The sequence below is a fragment of the Tiliqua scincoides genome, chromosome 5 (genome assembly GCF_035046505.1).
Source record: "Tiliqua scincoides isolate rTilSci1 chromosome 5, rTilSci1.hap2, whole genome shotgun sequence".
In the NCBI taxonomy this organism is placed as follows: Eukaryota; Metazoa; Chordata; class Lepidosauria; order Squamata; family Scincidae; genus Tiliqua; species Tiliqua scincoides.
In genome coordinates, this window is record NC_089825.1 from 36,735,500 (window position 1) to 36,756,844 (window position 21,345).

Below are 21,345 nucleotides of genomic sequence, written 5' to 3' on the forward strand. Positions count from 1 at the left end.
GGCTGGTCACCATAGGTGCTCTGCTATCATTTTACTCTGTGTAGTTATATAAAATCATGTTCATGTATGCAAACTTGTTTAGGCAGATATGAAGCAAGATGTGGGACTGCTTAGCTGGGAGCTGTTTCTCAGGGCAGGAAGATATTGTCTCTTGAGAAGAGTTTTGGAAAAGATGAGATCTAGGATGTTGACCAATACAGACCATTCACTGCAGGAGGCTGGGCTAAGGTAGCAAGATTGCAGTAGAATATGGTAGAAGTGGGATGCAGCTTATTCTCTTTTGGATGTATATGCGTAAGTTTTGTTCAGATAATTCGTGGCAGAAGGAACAGCTGCTAGGTGATGTCTCATTTGAGTTTTGGAATAGTATGTTGCGGAAAGATGAATTTTTCAGATTTTGTATGCATAACTCCTGTGGGAGTCTTAAGTGTGCATATTAAATTATTTGGATTGAATTTGTCACAAAACAATGGACTGAATTTGTGCAAGTGAATAAAATGCCTACCTGTTGCAAACTAAAAATATCTTTTGACAATTAAAAGCTTTTGTTCTTCACTTGGTGTATTTGATGTCCAGTGTAGTTAAATTTTGGGATACTGCATAAACATTTGTCTGTTGCTTCAGAAGCTGTGGTGAAGATTGCTTTTAAATTTGAATGTCACATAAACAAATGTGAGAAATGTTTTTCACAGACCTGTGTCCTTAAAAATGCAGTGTGTGCTGGTTGTCATAATTCCCCTAGGAGACCTGGAAAAATATTTTCTAATATCTAGGTGAAGCATCTATTTTTTTTAGGTGTTGAGAGCAACTTTGGTGCCTGGAACTTCTTTTCGATCTATCCTCTAATTTCATATCTGAATACTTATAACTAGAATTTTCTGTTTCCCTCTCATTGCTCTCATGGTTTCTGTTTACCTTCGCATAAGTGTTTGAGATTATGTTCGAGAAACCTTAGTGTGCTTGGCAGCAGGCTTTTGTCTATCCACTAAAGAAAAGAATATTGCTGTCAGTCTCTGAAAGCATAATGTGACTGTCATTTGCCTCCCACATATGCTTTCAAAGAGAACTTGTTTGGTAAAAGGAAATGAAGGTACACTTATTGCAAGGTGTGGTTATAGCAACTTATAAAAAAATAGTTACTAGAGAGCTACTGAGTGATACATCTTATTTTGAGAATGGCATTAAATGGTTAAAAAGTTCTATATAATAAGAGTTGCTAGAAATTGAAATGGATTTTTGAGATATTAAAAATGTAGGTGTTCAATAACCACGCATTCTGTTGGAAAGCTTGCATAATAAAAGCAACTGTCAAGAACAAAATGTAATCCCAATTGTTCAGTATGGCCTCAAAGTCGTGTTTTGGGATTGCCCTTTACCAGCAGCAGCATAGATGTTACTCGTTTTCACAGAAGGGATTTGAACCCTATCTCCTTTCCCTTGACTCCTACCTCCTTTCTTTTTGTGTGCTTGGACTGCTCTAAAAGGGTTTTACTTCTGAACAGCCTCAGCTGAATCTTTCCTCTTCAGTCACATGTATTTCACTTGAGTTTAGTGACACTGGGATTTTGGTCATGGATTGATTTGGGTGCTCCTGTGTAATATTTCAAAATACAAAAGGTGATAGTGGGGAGAAGGAAATGAGTTCTATCTCTGTTCACTGCTGCCTGACCTGGTCTCTTACACGTGTTCTATATTTTAATCATTTCATTTACAAATCTAGTAAAAAGCATACTTCAGTTGTGTCATTGGTGCAGACGGTTTATGCTTGTGCCTGATTTGTACTTAATAATACAAATCATACAATCATAATAATACAAATATTAATACGGTAATAATTTGTACTTGTGTTACAGATTTTGAAATATATCCTGGGAAAACTGAATCAAATTATGTAATTTGTATAATTTTGAATTTTAAGGAAAAGAAGCTTACTATATTTCCTTAAATTTAATTAAAATAAAAATCTAATTTTTAATCTAATCTAATTAATTGATTTTTTAAAAAAAATCTAATCTAATTAAAATAAAAACCAACCAGACCTCCTGTTCTCCCATGTTGCTAATAGTTTTTTTTTTCCTTTCAACAGAAATGCAGCAAGTTTTGGATAACCTTACAGACTTGCCACCATCAGCAGGTGCTGAAGAAATAGACCTTATTTTCTTAAAAGGAATTATGGAGAATCCTATTGTAAGATCTCTTGCTAAGGTAACAAAGTCTATCCGTTAAAACTGTTTATCGAACACTGGGTCAGGACCCACTAGGTGGGTCGCATAACACCTAGCTCAGCTACCATTGAAAATACAGAACTGAAAATAAGGCTACAGAGCTATCAGGCAGAACGGGCTCCCTGTGGTAGAAGGACATGGTACTTTGCCCTGGATAAGTGGGAAGATGAGATGCTGGAAAGGGGGGGGGGCTGTGTGTTAGAGAAGGACCCAAGTCTGCATTTTGCTGGCGTCTAGGCTAGACGCCAGCACCACATCCTGTGGCAAGGAGTTCCACAGACCGACCACGCGCTGAGTAAAGAAATATTTTCTTTTGTCTGTCCTAACCCGCCCAACACTCAATTTTAGTGGATGTCCCCTGCTTCTGGTATTATGTGAGAGTGTAAAGAGCATCTCCCTATCCACTCTGTCCATCCCCTGCATAATTTTGTATGTCTCAATCATGTCCCCCCTCAAGCGTCTCTTTTCTAGGCTGAAGAGGCCCAAACGCCGTAGCCTTTCCTCATAAGGAAGGTGCCCCAGCCCCGTAATCATCTTAGTTGCTCTCTTTTGCACCTTTTCCATTTCCACTATGTCTTTTTTGAGATGCGGCGACCAGAACTGGACACAATACTCCAGGTGTGGCCTTACCATAGATTTGTACAACGGCATTATAATACTAACCGTTTTGTTCTCAATACCCTTCCTAATGATCCCAAGCATAGAATTGGCCTTCTTCACTGCCGCCGCACATTGGGTCGACACTTTCATTGAGCTGTCCACCACCACCCCAAGATCTCTCTCCTGATCTGTCACAGACAGCTCAGAACCCATCAGCCTATATCTAAAGTTTTGATTTTTTGCCCCAATGTGCATGACTTTACACTTACTGACATTGAAGCGCATCTGCCATTTTGCTGCCCATTCTGCCAGTCTGGAGAGATCCTTCTGGAGCTCCTCACAATCACTTCTGGTCTTTACCACTCGGAAAAGTTTGGTGTCGTCTGCAAACTTAGCCACTTCACTGCTCAACCCTGTCTCCAGGTCATTTATGAAGAGGTTGAAAAGCACCGGTCCCAGGACAGATCCTTGGGGCACACCGCTTTTCACCTCTCTCCATTGTGAAAATTGCCCATTGACACCCACTCTCTGCTTCCTGGCCTCCAACCAGTTCTCAATCCAGGAGAGGACCTGTCCTCTAATTCCCTGACTGTGGAGTTTTTTCAGTAGCCTTTGGTGAGGGACCGTGTCAAACGCCTTCTGAAAGTCCAGATATATAATGTCCACGGGTTCTCCTGCATCCACATGCCTGTTGACCTTTTCAAAGAATTCTATAAGGTTTGTGAGGCAAGACTTACCCTTACAGAAGCCATGCTGACTCTCCCTCAGCAAGGCCTGTTCGTCTATGTGTTTTGAGATCCTATCTTTGATGAGGCATTCCACCATCTTACCCGGTATAGATGTTAGGCTGACCGGCCTATAGTTTCCCGGGTCCCCCCTCTTTCCCTTTTTAAAAATAGGCGTGACATTTGCTATCCTCCAATCTTCTGGTACCGTGGCCGTTTTGAGGGACAAGTTGCATAATGAGTTTCTGGAGGAAAAATCCATTATGGGGTACAAGCCATGCTGTGTATGCGCAACCTCCTGATTTTAGGAATGGGTTAAGTCAGAATGCCAGATGTAGGGGAGAGCACCAGGATGAGGTCTCTTGTTATCTGGTGTGCTCCCTGGGGCATTTGGTGGGCCGCTGTGAGATACAGGAAGCTGGACTAGATGGGCCTATGGCCTGATCCAGTGGGGCTGTTCTTATGTTCTTATGTTCTTATGTTCTGAGCTGGAATGTTTGAATTCCAAGCTATGCAAAATAACAGCCCAGGTGTGCTGTGTAATTGGAACTTTGGCTGATCTTGCTTAGGTTTGCAGTCTAAATTGCTGATGTAACTTTCGGCCATGACATCACATCCAGTGGGGCACTGACAGATTGTCATTCTAAAAAGTGGGCCCCAGTACTAAAACACTTGAGAACCAATGTGTTAAAGAATATTAACTCTAGAATGTAGCATGAAGTTTAGCTTGGGACCTGCTAATGTAGGATTGCTGGATGCTCTGAAGTCTCTAGACCAGCAATTTTTAATCTTTTTCATCTGTATCTCTGAGAAGCTGCTAAAATTGTTAAGGGGCATCAGTTTTTTTGCGATTGTCAAGGCACACTGCACTATCAACCAGGGGTTCACATCCCCCAGTGGCTCTGCTAATATATGACCCTCTCCCAAACACAGCACAGTGATTGAAAATTGCTGCCCTAGACCATTTGTGCTACTGATGGACTTCATGGAGCTATGTGCAGTGAGGGCTAGAGATCTGTCCCCTTCCCAGTACGGATTGTGCTTCCCTGCATTAGCAAGACTCTGGGTGAAGAGAGGTAGGCAAAGTTTGGCTCATGTCAGCGGAGGCTTCTACATACCCAGTAGTGTCAACCTTTTGGGCCCATTTCTTTTAGCAGTTTATCTGATCATTTTAACATGGTGCCAAAAATAAAATCCAGAATTCACTAGCAACTCTAAATCTATGATTTTACAATAACTGGTTTAGGCAAATGACTGTGTAATAATAGAATCCGCTCACAGTATTTTGTACTTCATTTCAATCAGGGACATTGATTTGTTTTTCTTAAACTTGTAGCTGCTGAGGAGATGAAATAAATACTGTATACACTTTGTATAATTGAATTACAAGGAGATAAGTGGATTGTTACTCATGAAACAACAAAGTCTTAAGTTCATAAAAGCCTATGCTGAAATACATAGGTTAACCTCCAGAGTCCTACAACACTTGTTTTTGTTACAGCAGACTACCCATCTCAGCAGTGCTTATGATGGAAACTATAGATCATGAGAACTCTTCAATTCTCTTTCTAAAGGGGTAGCTTCCTTTTTTAAAAGAGAGATTATTGTACTTTGACAATCTGGAATTATTAAATATATGGGGTTCATGCTTTCCTAGAATCACTTTTCCTCACATCAAGATCGTATGTTCGCACAGAGAGCAGTGCCTCAATTACAGGAAAATGAGCAGGCCCATTTAGTCTTTAACTGGAAAATGAATGTTTAATTTTTTATAGTGGAACTTGAAACTGTATTAAGGAAGAAAGTGGGAAACAAGATTAACTTCCGTTGCCAATATCACTAAGGGCCCAATCCTATGCTTGCCTGGCGCTGCACAGTGGCGCTATAATAGTTGATTCCCTTACCTCATGTAGAGCTCCAGTGGCCCTGATGGCTGTACTCAGATCTGTGACAGCTGTTTAGATGACGCAGAGCCAAGGAGACTTGTGTCTTGGAAGTCTTGGAAGAAGGAAAGGGATTTGGCGCCAGCCTCTTCTGCCATCCTTACCACCTTCCAGGGTAAGGCCTGAACTATCCTGGGCTGCCCATCCCCACCTTTCCCCAGCCCAGAAACACCTTCCTGCTAAGCAGCAGAGCACTCACCACTAATGGGCGCTTGACATCCTCCCTCTGGAGTGGAGGCCCAGTCTTGACTGGCATTGGCCTCCCTGGCTGCTGCAACATGCCTTATGGAGCGCATGATGCTGCTCATACTGAGGATCCGGCTGTTAATCTCTTATCACTTTTAAGTCTGTTTAAAACCATGGCTTTCATAGAATGTTTAAGTTGGAAGGAACTTTGGAGATGATCTAGAGTAGACTGACCCCATACTCAGTAGAGCTGATTATAGCAAGCTTAACAGGTGGCCATCCAGCCTCTGCTTGAAAATTTCCAAAGTGAGCCCACAGAGGCAGAGCCCACAATTGCACAAGGCAGACTGTTCCAGTGCCAGATAGCTTTTAAGAGTTAGGAAATTTTTCTTCTTCAACACACTGGTTCTAGCCCTGTCCTAAGGAATCATAGAAAGTAGTTCCTTTCATAAAGAGCATTGGGGGGCTTCCAGCAACCACGCACTGATCTAGGGCACTAGTGCCTAGTGTCAGGCACTCATTCCCTTCCCATTTCCCACTCTTACTCTGGGTTTAGAAGTGCAGCTTAGTGGGACAAGACTTGGTAGATCTAGCCTGCTGCCACCAGCTAAGAGATCCAGTTCCCAGAGGGGTTCCCTGAACAAAACCCTTCCCCAATAATAGTTTTCAGGATTTTTGTTGCACCCACTCTGACAGTAGTATCTGCAGAGCAGGAAGGCTGACAAATCCACTGTTCCCAGAACATGGTTTTAAACATAGAGGTTATATTAACAAATGGATTAACAGAAGGGAAAACAATATAATCAGGCTTGTTAGCTCACAGCTAAGTGACCCAAATGGTGCTGTATCTGCAAGAAAACCTCACATGTGCGAGTCCTGCTGGATTCTTGGCTGAGAATCTGGATCACAACTTAGCCTAGCCTGAGCTGAAGTTACCAAGAGCTTCTAACGTCTGGAGTGGGAGGACAGACCAGCATAAACTGAATGGTCACTGGTTATTACTTGGTCCCCCTGGGGGGCTCTCCCCAGCAGCCTTCCACGCCGATCCCCAGAGAGTAGGCCCTCCATCTTGCTCAGTCAGGAGTGCCCAGGAAAGAGAGAATCTATTCAGGCCTAATGGCCTTTTCTTTAGGGCCACCCACTGGCTCCTTGATTGGCTAGCTCTGTTGGAACCTGAAGCATCTCAGAATTGGAGGAAAAATCCTCCACAATGAAGTGCAACTGTTTCACTGCAACAGCCTTTCAGATGCTTGAAGACATCAGTCATATCTCCCCTTCATCTTCTCCAGACAAAACATCCTAAGCTCTTTTAACCATTCCTCTTAAGACTTGGTTTCCAGACCCTTCACTATCTTTGTTGCCCTTCTCTGATCTCCAACCTATCAATGTCTTTCATAAAATGTGATCCCCAAAACTGGACACAGCATTGCTGGTGAGCTCTGACAAGTGCAGAATAGAATGTTTTTACTTGTCTGGACTCTGTACCAGTCACTACAGCCAAGTTTTTTTTTTGGGGGGGGGGGGAGAAGGGGCAGCTGCCTTAGATTTTGGCTCATATTTTGGTTGTGACCTGTTGATACTCCCAGATCTTTTTTATAAATGCTGCTGCCAAGCCAGGTTCTCTCCCCCCCCCCCCCAGTCCTATATATGTGCCCCTCCAAGTGCAGGACTTTAGTTTGATCCTGAACTTTATTTTGCTGGTATGGGCCCCGTCATAGGGACTGTCAAAATGATCTTGATTTGAAGTCCTGGGAATTGTTTGGACAAAGTGCTGAAAATGCCATGTTGGAGATCACTAACAACTGCCACAGAATTGCAAATCCTACTGGGTTGAGAAAATTGTTGTTAAATCAGTTTTTATAGTGCAGATGTGTCTTATTGCTTCCACGGAGTTCTGTGCTGACTGTAGCATCTATTACTGCTACAGGTAGGGAGACATAATCACTGTTCAGAAGGAGCACATGTGACTTTTAATATTCAAGTTTAGAGACACTTGTTTGATAACTACCATTTCAAAATGTGCTGTGTCTTGGCATGCAAATCCTAGCATGCTGTTTTCTGAAAGAATAATTTTTAGCAGAAACCATACAGTGAGTGAAGCAGAGTTGTTGAAACTGCGAGAAGCCTCATAACAAAAGGTGAATCAAAGGGACTGTTCCTTTTATTAAATGTTCTGTAATTTTCATAGGCTCATGAGCGTCTGGAAGATTCTAAGCTTGAGGCTGTAAGTGACAACAATCTGGAACTGGTAAATGAGATTCTTGAAGACATCAGTCCACTAATAAACAAAGATGAAAACATTGCAGAATTGGTTGGCATCCTGAAGGAACCACATTTTCTGGTAAGGCTTTCCATCTTAACAATTTAAAAAACACACCAAAAAACTTATTCTGTTGCAATATATAAACATGTTAAATTGTCATTAAGTCAAAGCATTGTGACCTCAATTCAGAGGTTAGCTATGCATAAACCTGATGAAATCAGTAGTGTTTCACAGTTATGATTAACTTGTCTTGATTTTAATTCAGGATTCAGTCCTGACTAACTGTTCTGAATTGGGGCCTACATACACTGTTGTTTTAGTTAAGGAAAAATAAACTGGTAATGCAAATTAGTAAAGATTAGTTGACATGTGAATAGATCTTGTGAAATGTCGCACTCTTCTCTTGTGTCATAGAAATGTTCAGTGTCCCCTCCCCTTCCAGGTTGTGAAGAGCTACACTTACTTGCTAGGGGGAAGTACAGAAACTCTTCCCTCTCTCTTACTCATTCTGCATCTCTTTTTCAGTCACTCTTGGAAGCGCATGATATTGTGGCATCAAAGTGTTATGAATCTCCACCCTCTAGTCCAGAAATGAATAACTCTTCAGTGAACAATCAAATTGTACCAGTAGATGCTATTCGTATACTTGGCATTCACAAAAGAGCAGGGGAGCCACTAGTGAGTATTTAATGATAGCTTGTGTTTCCCCATCATTTAAATAGAGAAGGAATATTTTTAACTTGGTTTGTTCCTTTTCTTTGATCAAAGCTGTTAGAGGATAATTTTTTTTATTTAAAAGTACAAAAAAAGTGGAGTTGAGAGAAGGAAAACCTACCTGGAACTCATTGGTTTAATACGTTAGCCAACCAAAGGAGTGTAAGCCTTTGGGGGGGGGGGAGTGATTTTTTTTAACAGGAGAGGGCAGAGAGCTCTTGGAAGATGTGTTTTGTTAATGCATCATGGGAGACTAATTAACTGAAGAGCTTATTTATGTGTGATATCTGATATATGAAACTCATCAAGTTGTGAGAGAGAAGAGAAAAATTTAATATAAAATTAAAACTTTCATTTTTCATAGCTGCATTGTAAGACAGATCAATTTTGTCTAAATCATCCTGTGTTAATCAGAGAACATACACAATGTAGTAGCCCTGCTTTTTTTGTTTTGTAATGTTTAAAATGGGCCTTAGGGCAACTTAGATGGGGGAGCTGCATTTGTGTTAGTTGCATTTTACAACTCGCAGTTTACATTCTACAACTGATTACAGTTTGCATTGGTATTGGGGTGAAACATGAATATAGTTCTGTTAAGTACTGTATTGGCTCTGCCTACTGCTTCTGCACCTCCAAAATGCAGCATCTCTCTCTCTTACAAACCAGTGCTAATGCACCTGTGTGAAAATGTTGAAACAAAGAGACTATGCCTGTGTGAAAGTGTGATGTGGCTGTCCTTGTTTTGGCATCTGTAAGTTGGATGCCCTTAACTTGGGGTCTGCCTGTACGTGTATTAACTGATGATGAATGAAAGTAACAATTCACAGTTTTGTGAGATTTTGTAAATGGACTGAGTGTTTCTGGGACTAATTCTGATGTTTAATGATGCCTTTCAAATGTTCATTTAGGGTGTTACATTTAGGGTTGAGAATAATGATTTGGTAATTGCAAGAATTCTTCATGGAGGAATGATAGATCGGCAAGGTCTTCTGCATGTGGGTGATATCATTAAAGAGGTTAATGGTCATGAAGTTGGAAACAATCCAAAAGAGTTACAAGAACTTCTGAAGAATATTAGTGGTAGTGTCACTCTGAAGATTCTTCCCAGCTACAGAGATAATATTATTCCCCAACAGGTCAGTAGTATTGTGTTTAACTATAACCTATATAAAGAAAAAATGCTCAGACTTTTGATGGAATTTGATCATTCCAGTAGATAATCCAGACCACCTGTTAAATCATAAATGAATATTTATCTTCCCTCGTTCTAGTCAAATATGTTGGCTCGGGTATACCTGTAATCTTTTATCTCCAGGTCCATCAATCTGGCAGTTCATTCAGTTTAGAGTTTCCTTTGTGTGAATTGTAATATGCCAAGATTGAACACAGGGTTTTTTACTCAGAATGCACATTTAGGAATCTGTGAGTGACTGGTGCTTCTGTGTGAATACATAGTAGAAAATCCAGCTGTACAGTTGTTGAACATTATTACACACGAGAGGCCTTCATATTAAGCTCCTTAACTATTTTCTTCCAAGAGTTTTCAAGTCCTCTTCAATGAACATATGCATTGCATTTACTGACCCATAATTTTTGCTTAATAACTATGTATGGTTCACAATTGAAATAATGTACAGGTCCAACCTTATTATACATGGATCTTTTATACATGGATTTGATTCAACACGAATGGCCACTGCAAATGAGAATGAATGTGCTGATCCCTGGAAAAGGGGAAAAATGGACCCCTTTAAAATCAATTTTAAAAACTGAACAGTAACAATAGCCTCGTTAATGAGAGAGACAGAGGGCAGCTGACTTGACAATCCATCAATCCTTCTCTCTTCTAGACGACCTCTCCCTTCCCCCTGAGCATGTGAAAGAAAGGTGATCACTTTGCATTGGTGAAGGGAGGGGCTGAGTGAAGCGCCTTTCTGAGTGCTTGGAGGAGTACTGATTGATGGATTATTTTAAGGACTCTTATCTTACATCACAAAAGTCAGCAAGACTGTTTTTAAATCACCGGATCAAGGGAGCTTTTGTTTTTTAAATGGATTTGCTTTAGTTTGTTTTTTGCCATCCACAGTGAGTTCTGGGAAAAGAACCCAAGCGAATAATGAGGCTCAGCCTGTATTTTAATTTTGGGGTGTGTGAATTTTTCATCTCTAAATTCTTGGTTTGTGATGGAGTTACAATTTTCTCTCTACTTCATAAGCCTAAGATGTAGAAAAGTATTTGAAGTCTACATGATACTAACAAAAGACTGGAAGCCACTACTGTGTGGTTTATTCTCTATAGTCCAGATGTCAAATTGTACAGTAGAGAAGAAAAGTCAGTCTCTAAAAAGTGTGTGCATCTAGAAGGAGGACTGCTGAAAAAATGGGGTGGAAGGAAAATACTTCTTTCAATCCCACAAGAGTAAACATAACATGTTTGGAAAGTGCTAATATTTCATATGAAATGTGGGCTGTCAGACATTTTGAAAAAGCTCAAATCTTTGGGCAATGAGTTTCTGGCAGGGAAAAAAAAACTTTTCTGACACCGTAAAGTCTTTTGACTTTCATTTATAAAACTGAGTGAGAGTGAGAAGAACCTGTATATGCTATAGTAGCCTACCAAGAACTTAATGTAAAACAAATTTCATTTTAAAATACTCCTTTAGAACATTAACATGAATTCACATAAGGTTAAGACTGTCTTGTTCCTTGTTCTAAAACCTACACGTTTGGGCTTATTATGCCATTCATAGCTGTTTGAAGCAGGTGGTGCCAGGGCAGGTGCACCTGAAGTCCTTGCATACGGCAGGGAGTGCAAGGAGACAACAAAATGAGAGAAGAAGGGCTCTCCACTCTGTGTCTTTCTGCTGCCTCCTCCATTCTGCTGCACATGGAGATGCTTCAGTTTGCATGTTGATTTCCTTCTCTCTCGTTCAGAGTGAATGGAAAGATGATCTGGGTAGTGGCAGTTCCTTTCTTCCCTAGGAAGAAGGGTGGAAACCAGTTGTAGCACCTTTGTCTTCCTGTCAGTTTGCTGAGAGCAGCCAAGTGAAACAGGTGATGGAGAGGCAGAGGTTCCCATCCTATTTCTTGTATACACTTCTGGCTGCCTTGGATGGAGCCTCCTTGCTCCTCCAGATGGTGGTTACAGTGACCTGGAAGAGTTGGAGCATGGCCAGCATTTTAAACAGGGCCAGGTAAGCAAGGAGGCTGTGCCAGGACAGCCAAAGTTGTAGGTAAGAGAAAGGGGCAGAAGGAGATTTGGCTCTTCTTGGTTCACTCTCCATCTGCGGGTGAATGGGGATTTATGCCAGACTTGGCTACTTCTCTCCAACCCACTTGTGGGTGGGTGTGCACTAATGTGCACATAATTTAAAAAAAAAAACTTGTGGGAGGGTAGTGATAGCAGCAGAAGGGTTTTATGCCAGACTCTGCTGTCCAGCCCCCCCCCCCATTCAGACTCTTGCCACTGATCAACTGCAAATTTTCCATATACATTTAGAATTTTTTCAAAATAAGTGATGTGAGCTTCCCCAAAAAAACTGAGTCATGGCACTCTTAATTGTAAATTAAGCATAGTTCCCATTTATCTTAACAGCATTTGGAGCCCACCCTCTCTTTTTTGAGTGATGGTTGAGACTGTTTATGGTAGTACTTCAGTATAGCAATGCTAAGCTTAAATTACTAACATATGCCTGACTGCTCACTTTTTTCACCTTTACTAGAGGTTTAATTCTTTTAAAAACTGTTCTCTGTAGTCCTTATTTTAATAAAGTCAAAAGATTAAGCTATTAGCAATTTGTGAACTTGCTAAGTATTTTTAAGTCTGTTGGAATCCTAGTATCTTAAGCTATTAAAATTTAACATCTGTTTCAGGTATTTGTGAAGTGTCACTTTGATTATAATCCATATAATGACAACCTGATTCCATGCAAAGAAGCAGGTCTCAAATTTTCCAAGGGAGAAATTCTTCAGATTGTAAATCGGGAAGACCCAAATTGGTGGCAGGTTAGAAAATGTTAAATGTTATGTAAATTTATGTGGTATTAAATCTGCCTTCTCTAGAAGTGTTAGAAACTGCATTGATTTGACATAAGTTCCACTTCTTAATTAATTATTTTCTCTCTGTACAAAGTCTTCATACTTAAATATGTATTTTCAAAGACTGATCTGTTTATGTCTGAATGTCACAAGGGATTATTTTCAAACTTCAGTTATAGGCAGCAGTTTTTTTGTATATTCATTTCCAAGGTTTCAGAAGTATTACATAAAACTAATTGCCATCCTGGATCAAATCATTAATCCATCCATTCCAAATAGCCACATTGAACTTAATGGAAGTGATCATCGCTCAGTGGTGTAGAACACATTTTGCATGCAAAAGATTCCAAGTTCAACCCTTGACAACTCCAACTAGGGCAGAGAAAAATAATCTGGAGTCAGTGTCAGCAATACTGAGTTAGATTATTAATGGTTTGACTAAGATATGTAAAAGGCAGCTTTCTAGCTTCAAATCAAGAAAAGTGGCATGGAATCGCACTGGGAATAGGCTTGCATTCTGATGCAATTCCAGAAGCAATTGCAGTGACATGATGACATCGCCACAATTACTTCCAGGTCAGGAATGGGGTGGGGGGCAGCAGAAAAAAAAGGCAGGCCCCAGGCACAGAGAAACCCAGGAACACCACTGGATTTTATTCACATAGTTTATTTTACTGTAATTATGCAATTTGCATAATTTTCTGAAATTATTGGCTTTTGTCAACATTGACAGGAATTCCTGAATCTGAATGAGAGATCAGCTCATACAGCCAGGAAAAGGAAAGCTTGAATTATAACTTCAGAGTTATTTTAAAAAATCAAGCCTGTAATATGGGATGAATTTAATCTAGTAAATTAGAGAAATTGTATCATTTGGGTGTTAGCTTTGCAAATTCATTTTGTCATTTTAACAGTAAATTCAGTTGTCTCAGGAAGACTGCTTTTTGGAATATTTCTTTCTTAGTATTTAAGTTATGAGAAGTGTGTTTTAGTAGAACCTGTTCTGGCTAAATACAGGTGCAAATGGGGTGGGGGGAACTGAAAGTCGCACACACCTTTGCCTCCTTTGCCCTGCAGCTGACTTCTCACTCAAACAGTGAGAAGCCCAAAACACTGCAAAAAGTCTCCGACTGGCACAGGCAGGGAAATAACCACACACACACACACACACACACACTGGCAGGTGCGGTAGCAACAGATGGGATGGGATTTAAAAAACCCAGGGAGTGTTTGCCGAATTGCCCCCCCCCCCGATGGTGCAGGCTGTCCATGCTCCAGCCTAAGGAAACAAAACAGCCCAGCAAGCAAGCCTTCCCAGCAAGCAAAGCATGAGATTTAGGCTACAATCCTCTGCACACTTTCCTGGGAGTAAGCCCCATTGACTACAATGGGGCTTACTTCTGAGTAGAAATGCATAGGACTGGACTCTTAAAAGCTCAGCATCCCACCTGTGAAAGAAGCAGGGATAGCTGGCAACGGGTAGGGCTGAGTATGGAGCGGAGGAAGGGGAGGCGCAGGAGCGGAGGGGAGGGGAGGGGTTTGATAACAGCTGCCTTAGTTTCCTACCAACCCAAGTGTCGGGCTACTGCGTATTTGCTTAACTCTATGGAATTTAGCACAATGAGTTTTTTGTTAATCACGCCGAGTCACGAAATGGAACTAACACGGATAAATAGGCTCCACCAGTATGTTTGGCTATAAAATACGTAGAACTGTTTATGAACTGCTTGAGTAAATATGTGCACGTAATCATACTAGAAATATAAGCCTATGAAATGAATGTTTATGTTTAGTGGATTTTTTGTTTTGTTTTAATCTTTCTGGTAATCAAATATTGCAACTCTGCTTGAAGAACAAATTGTAGGTGGGAATGGGGGAAATAACCACAAAGAAAATCAGGCATGTCACCAGACACTGAATTGGAATGTAGTACATTTAAGAAGTATAGCATTGTTTCTAAATATGCTGTTTTGTTATCCAACTGCAGCATATTTAAATTCTGAGAAGGAGATGTAGCTCAGTGGCAGATCATATACAGCGGGTTCCAGGTTAAATACCTGATATTTCCACATGAGACAGAGAGAAATTTATTTTTGAAACCCTGGAGAGTTGCTGCTAGTCAGTGTTGAGGAAGATGAACCAGATATGAAGTAGTTTCTTGTGTGAGTAATGTGTTGGCTACTGTGGATTGGTGACACATTAAATATGTTTAATTTGATTACAGGCTAGCCATGTCAAAGAAGGAGGAAGTGCAGGACTTATTCCTAGCCAATTCCTAGAAGAAAAGAGGAAAGCATTTGTTAGACGAGACTGGGACAATTCAGGTAAGGTGCACAGCAGTGTGGTTCTTCGCATCACTTTTTCTATCTGCAGGATCTAGCAGGTATGAGTAGTGGGAGTGCAGGGATACTTTCAGTAGTGTTGAAATTCCTTATTTGTTCAAAACAAAAAGTGAGCATTAAAATGCTTAATTTTGCACATAGCTGAGCCTTTTCTGCCACCTGCTGGTAAGTAGGCAATATTGAATGGAAAATGAATTTCAGTGTAGATCATTCAATTTTGCTTTTGTGTTAATGTGTATCTAATATGTAATAAAGCTAGATCATCCTTAAGTGCCTGTAATAGCTGTATAAATCAAAGTTATTATTATTATTATTAACAGTAAGTTAGTAGTACATTTTAAGTGTGATATTCTAGCTTTTGCTTTTAAAGATCATTTCAGTCTTTCATGGCATGTATAAAAACATTCTGAATCATCAAATAAAATCAACATTTAATGAATCCTAATGAGAAGCTTCTTTTTTAGTATTTTAAATTTTTATCTCTACCTTCAGGCCCATTTTGTGGAACAATAAGTAGTAAAAAGAAGAAAAAGATGATGTATCTTACAACTAGAAATGCAGGTATTTTAATTTCAGAATTAAATGGTACATATCAACAGAATAATTCAAAAGGAATATGTTTAACAAGTTGTACAGTCTGAAGTATCCTAATTCAAACTTAGCATGTTGTGTACAAATTTGTGTACGCATTGGCTAAATCAGAAGCAAACACAAATTTTAAAACAATGCTCTTTGGGTAGTAAGGCTGCAATATTTTTTGTTGTGCTTTCAGTTGTAGGGTACTTTGCAGTTCTGTTGGTCCAATTTTTTAGTGCTTACTGACTATGGAGAACCTGGTGGTGGTCAACTTTATCAGAAACAGGACACTTCCCCCAGCCAAATTGCAACATGAGATTCATTTAATTTTTTTAACACTTTACATACACATCTTTCAATGTGACCAGATGCAAAAGACAGTAGGGTTTCTGTACCTCTCTAATAATCCTGAAGATGAAGGAATTCTTGCAGGGCATTTTTTCTCATCTTTGAGTAAGAAACAGTGGCTGCCACAATTTCCTCTAAGTAAATATTTAAGGTACTAGAACTGTTTTATACTTGAATCAAAGCATTGGTCCATCTAGTTCAGTATAGTCTGCCCTGACTAGCAGCAGTCCATAAGAGTTTCAGAGTAGTGTTTCCCTCCTCCCCCAGCCCTACCTGGAAATACCCAGAATTGAATTTGGGACATTTTGGGTGCTTTCCCACAGAGGAGATTGTAGGAACTCTTAGGGTGCTGTCTTCTGGCCTCTACTTGCCTGTCTCTTGCACTGTTTAAAAAAAAAAATCTAAACAAAAAATTATGGCAATTATACTGGGGTGACCCACCTTAGATCAATGTACAACCTACTTGTGGGCCTAAGGGCCCATTCCTATCCAACTTTCCAGTACTGATACAGCCATTCCAAGGGGGCATGCACTGCATCCTGCAGTGGGGGGGGGCAGTCATGGAGGCCTCATCAAGGCAAGGGAACATTTGTTGCCTTACCTTGTGGCTGAATTGTGGCTCATTGGCACTGGAAAGTTCAATAGGATTGTGCCGTCACTCATCCATTGTTAATGTGCTTTAGGAACAGACTAATAAAGTCAAACTTCCAAATGCCCAGTAAACATTGAAATAATAGTTCCAAAATAGCATATTGTCTAGAGAAAGTTATTGCAGAGAAAATATCCTGTAACTCTAGTCTGTAATGTTTTGAAATGTTTATATGATACTGTTTTGCTTTTAATGTTATACCCTCTTGTGCCTAGAATTTGACCGTCATGAAATTCAGATCTATGAAGAAGTAGCGAAAATGCCTCCATTTCAAAGAAAAACGCTGGTGTTAATAGGAGCCCAGGGAGTGGGTCGGAGAAGTTTGAAAAACAGATTTATTGTGCTGAATCCCACAAAGTTTGGAACTACAGTGCCATGTCAGTTGCCATTTTACTCTTTATGGCACCTTGCTATTGTGGAGGTGTAAATTTAATAAACTAAAAATGTATTTTCTTCATTGTGATCTTTACCTTCCTTCCCTGAGGTAGTGTGAGGCTAATTCATGTTGTGATGTAAGCAGAACTCAAGGTAGCACTAAGCTTTCCCTGATATTTCATAATAAGATTGTTTCTAGTGCAAAGGGGATAGTATTCTGTAAACTTGGTAATGAGTGTCGGCAAGCAGGTGTCTGCTGTTCTATGCACCCTTACTTGGAGTAAGACCTGTTTAATTCAGTGGAATATGCTTCAGAGCAGTGTTTCTCAAACTGTGGGTTGGGACCCACTGGTTGGGTTGTGAGCCAATTTCAGGTGGGTTCCTATTCATTTCAGTATTTTATTTTTAATATGTTAGGCTTGATGCTACCATGGTATGTGACTACATTTGGGGAAGTGTTACAGGCCTGTGCTTTTAACAAGCGACTATGTATATTCTTTTAACAATGTTAGTAAATGGGACTTATTCCTGGGTAAGTGTGGGTAGGATTGTTAAAAAATTTTCTGCTTGATGATGTCACTTCTGGTCATGACATCACTTCTGGTGGGTCCTGACAGATTCTCATTCTAAAAAGTGGGTCCCAGTGCTAAATGTGTGAGAACCACTGCTTCAGAGCAAACATGAATAGCATGAGGCTATGCGTTTTGTAAGAGTTTCTTTAGTTCCAATTTCAAAGTCTTTTGTTTAAAAGATTAACAAATTGGGTAGCAGGTATTGTCATTAAACGTTTTTACTCTTCAGGTTACTTTTGATGTGGAAAAAAAACTCTTTAAATTGTAAAATAATATGAAGTAGTAACTTAAAAAAATATTATAAATGGAGCGCTCATGTTCCGTTTAAGGAACCTCTTGTTTTTCTTCTGCTTCATTTGTTGACCTCTCCTGTTTTCTTTTTCCTGCTGTTGGAACAGTATGTTGTTCATAGTCTGTCTGAACTTGTGCTCTTTGTATCCGTGATGTAATTCAAAGGTTAGAATTGCTGACAAAAACATGGTTGTGAGGAATAAGAGAAGTGTTTGGAACAACTTAGTGATGAATTGTTTTTCACTGTTAATAGAAGTTTGGAAATGAAAGCACCATCCAGTACCCCAAGTGCTACTGCAATTCTAAGCAAATAAGAGAGCTGGAAGTCTATGTTTAGAATTTACAGTTGTGCCCCCTTATCCGCAGGGGTTCCATTCTAGAACTCCTGTGGATAGCTGAAACCAAATACAGGTGAATGCCTGTCCCCGCAGTCCCGGGGGGCCACCCCCCCAGAGGAAAGGGGAAACTTGCTCCCCTCACTCACAGAAGGGCCTCTGAGCTTGGAAGAGGCCAAGGATGTCTGTCCCTGGCCTCTGCCAAGCTAAGATTGAGCGAAGGCAAAAAAAAATGCAACATCCAATAAAGCATTAAAAATGATACTTCTGGTTTCTCTGTGAAATCAGAATTGCGTTGTTTTGGGGGTTTTTTTTTGCCTCAGAGCTCAGTCTTAGCTTGGCCCCTGCTGAGCTCCCCTCACCTCCAGAGGGTGTGCACACAGGAATATGCGTGCTGGGGGGGGCGGGCTAATCCGATCCATGGATAAGTGAATCTGCGGATATGGGACCCCTCTGTTACAAATGTTGCAGGAGTTAAAACATATTTCTGTAAGATTCTATTGTATGAATATGCACATGACTTGCCTGTCTTGCTTTTTTCTATTTGTTTAGTTACATCACGGAAGCCAAGGGATGATGAGAAAGATGGGCAAGCATACAGGTTTGTGTCCCGAGCTGAAATGGAGTTGGATATTAAAGCTGGCAGATACTTAGAACATGGGGAGTATGAAGGCAACCTCTATGGCACCAAAATAGATTCCATCCTTGAAGTGGTTCAGACTGGAAGGACATGTATCTTAGATGTGAATCCACAGGTATGCTGGAGTTCTGCTCTATGCCAGTAGAAGGAAAGAGTCTTCCTTTAAAGTAGCCCAATGACATGTAATGTCACGACAAGATCTGATTTTGGCAGGGGGGTGGGGGAAATCTTCTGCAATCATTACGGAAAGAAGTAAAGGAATGCATTGCATTTATCCCCTGATGTGTTAAAGTCTTATACTTGCTATTCCTATTTGTGACACAGCAGCAAAGAAGGTGAATGTAATTCTAGTCTGCATCAACACTAGTATTCAGATTACAAGACTAGTATTGCTTTAGTCAGAGCCCACCAAGGATACTGACAAACAGGAGCAGCTTCAGAGGATGGGGACTGGGATTTTGAGGGGGTTGGAGACCATATGCTATGAGGAAAGGTTGAAGGAGTTAGGCAGTCTTATTTTGGAGAAGACATGCCCAAGAGGCGACATATCGCAGACTCCCGCCTATAAGTCGATCCCTCAGATAAGCCGAAGGCAGGTTTTGAGCCAACAATTATGGAATTTTCTATGACCCTTGGATAAGTCGGGGGTGTTTTTTTAAACTTAGGGGATATTAAACATAAACTTAGTCTGACTATAGTTTTGTCTGATTTTACCCAAGGCCAAATCCTGAAAAATAACATACCACTAATTGTTACCTAAGATTTGTAGTCTTTATTTATTTAAATGAATATATTAAAAACATAGTAAAAGATCATAAGATACATTTTTATTCTTTTTAAATTCTGGTCTTCAGCACCTTTTGTAAACACTATCAGAGTAAGTGCACTGGAAACAACATACCAGTAAAACAGTAGTTCCCAACCTGGTATTCATGTACTCCTAGGGACACTCAACAGGACCTTTAGGGGTACTTGAAAAAGAATGGAATAATGGCAAAAAAAGGCAGGTTGTGCTCCAGAATGCCTTGCAAGGACCAGCAAGGCAGGAACGAAGGTAGCTAGTTGGCTGTGAAAGCCCCACCAATAGCTAGTTTTTGGTCATCAATTCATGTATGAACCAGTAATTGAAAACCAGCACAATAAAAAAGCTGAAACATAATATGGAAAGTGATCAATCACCCAGAATTTCTCAGGACACTTCTGGTGCAAAACATTGCAAAGGCAGAGTCTTCTGTTCTTCAAACAGATGAAAAGAGAAAATATGTGATGAATACATGAAGTCTGAGAGGAGATGAGGGCTTGTATTATTACAAACATTTTGCTAATATGACGGGTACAATTTATGGAAATAGGCTGCCAAGGTATATGCAAGTGAAAAGGGTTGGGAACCACTGCAGGAGATCCATGAATCAAATCCACCTTTAAGGTATCTGGTGCTTTAAGCCAGAAGCTCTACATACAACCCATAACACCTAACTGAGAGTGCAATTCAATTCACAGCAGAGAGATGAGATATTTGCAACCCTTTTTACTCAGAAGCAGACCCATTGCTTTCCATGGGTGGTGTTCTTGAATAATAGTGCACTGAATCGTAGCCTGGGACTTTATTTCAAATGGAAAGGAGGATCCCATCCTGGTGTTGAAAAAAAACAGACCTGCTTTGGAAGCATTTGCAAAGCAGAACCAGGCTGCAGCAGCATTTGCAAAAGGAAAAGAAGGAAGGAGAATAAAAGGTCTACTTTGACTGGAATTTTGGTGCAGGGGATTGGACTTGATAATCTCGTAGGTCTCTTCCAGTTCTACAATTCCATATGAACAATGTAAAAGCGAACTGAAGGAAAAGATAAAGAAGGTAGCAATTTTATAGAATGGTGCAGTGCACAAAGCACTTCTTAAACTGCACTCATACACACACTTGCCTGTAAGTAAGACCCATAGAACAAGTGGGACTTGTAGGTAAACCTGTATGGCATTGCACTGTTAGTATATGAATTTGTGTTATGCTAATATGGCTCTCTGCCTGAGGTTCGGGCTGCTTTGTGATTTGACTTATTTTCTGTTCTCCAGGCACTGAAAATATTGCGAACATCGGAGTTTATGCCGTATGTAGTGTTTATTGCAGCTCCGGAGCTGGAGACATTGCGTGCCATGCACAAAGCTGTGGTGGAAGCAGGAATTACAACCAAGCTTCTAACAGTAAGGAAAATGTATCTTTTTAAAATGTCTATGAACTTTTGTATTGAAAGCTGTGCCTTATACAGCAATGGTTTTATTCAGACCCTGATGTTCTCCCCTTGCTTATCTGTGTACTCCATACACTTGCTGTTAGTTATTACTACACTGATCTTCCTTTGAATGTAAGATACTTTATATTCACCTGAGACCTTAGGTGTACTCATCCATGGCACATTTCCTTGACTGAAACGTGGTTGGTATGACAGTGTCCTAGTTTTTGCCCATGTTTCCTTATTTTTGGACATAACTAATTCCCCAGACTCTCTTGTGCAAGTGCAACAGTCAACCA

General features: G+C 40.3%; 1 protein-coding gene across 1 annotated transcript in view; it reads left to right on the forward strand.

The window, feature by feature from the left end:
- Positions 1-21,345, forward strand: part of PALS2 (protein associated with LIN7 2, MAGUK p55 family member) — a 47,996-nt gene that overhangs the window by 18,553 nt on the left and 8,098 nt on the right. Inside the window, exons 2-11 of the mRNA XM_066626991.1 lie at positions 2,087-2,205; positions 7,868-8,020; positions 8,468-8,620; positions 9,565-9,792; positions 12,529-12,660; positions 14,918-15,017; positions 15,528-15,596; positions 16,824-16,985; positions 18,734-18,936; positions 20,889-21,017. Coding sequence (XP_066483088.1) covers positions 2,089-2,205; positions 7,868-8,020; positions 8,468-8,620; positions 9,565-9,792; positions 12,529-12,660; positions 14,918-15,017; positions 15,528-15,596; positions 16,824-16,985; positions 18,734-18,936; positions 20,889-21,017 — 1,446 coding nt within the window. The 5' untranslated portion in view covers positions 2,087-2,088. The remainder of the gene's footprint in view (positions 1-2,086; positions 2,206-7,867; positions 8,021-8,467; positions 8,621-9,564; positions 9,793-12,528; positions 12,661-14,917; positions 15,018-15,527; positions 15,597-16,823; positions 16,986-18,733; positions 18,937-20,888; positions 21,018-21,345) is intronic.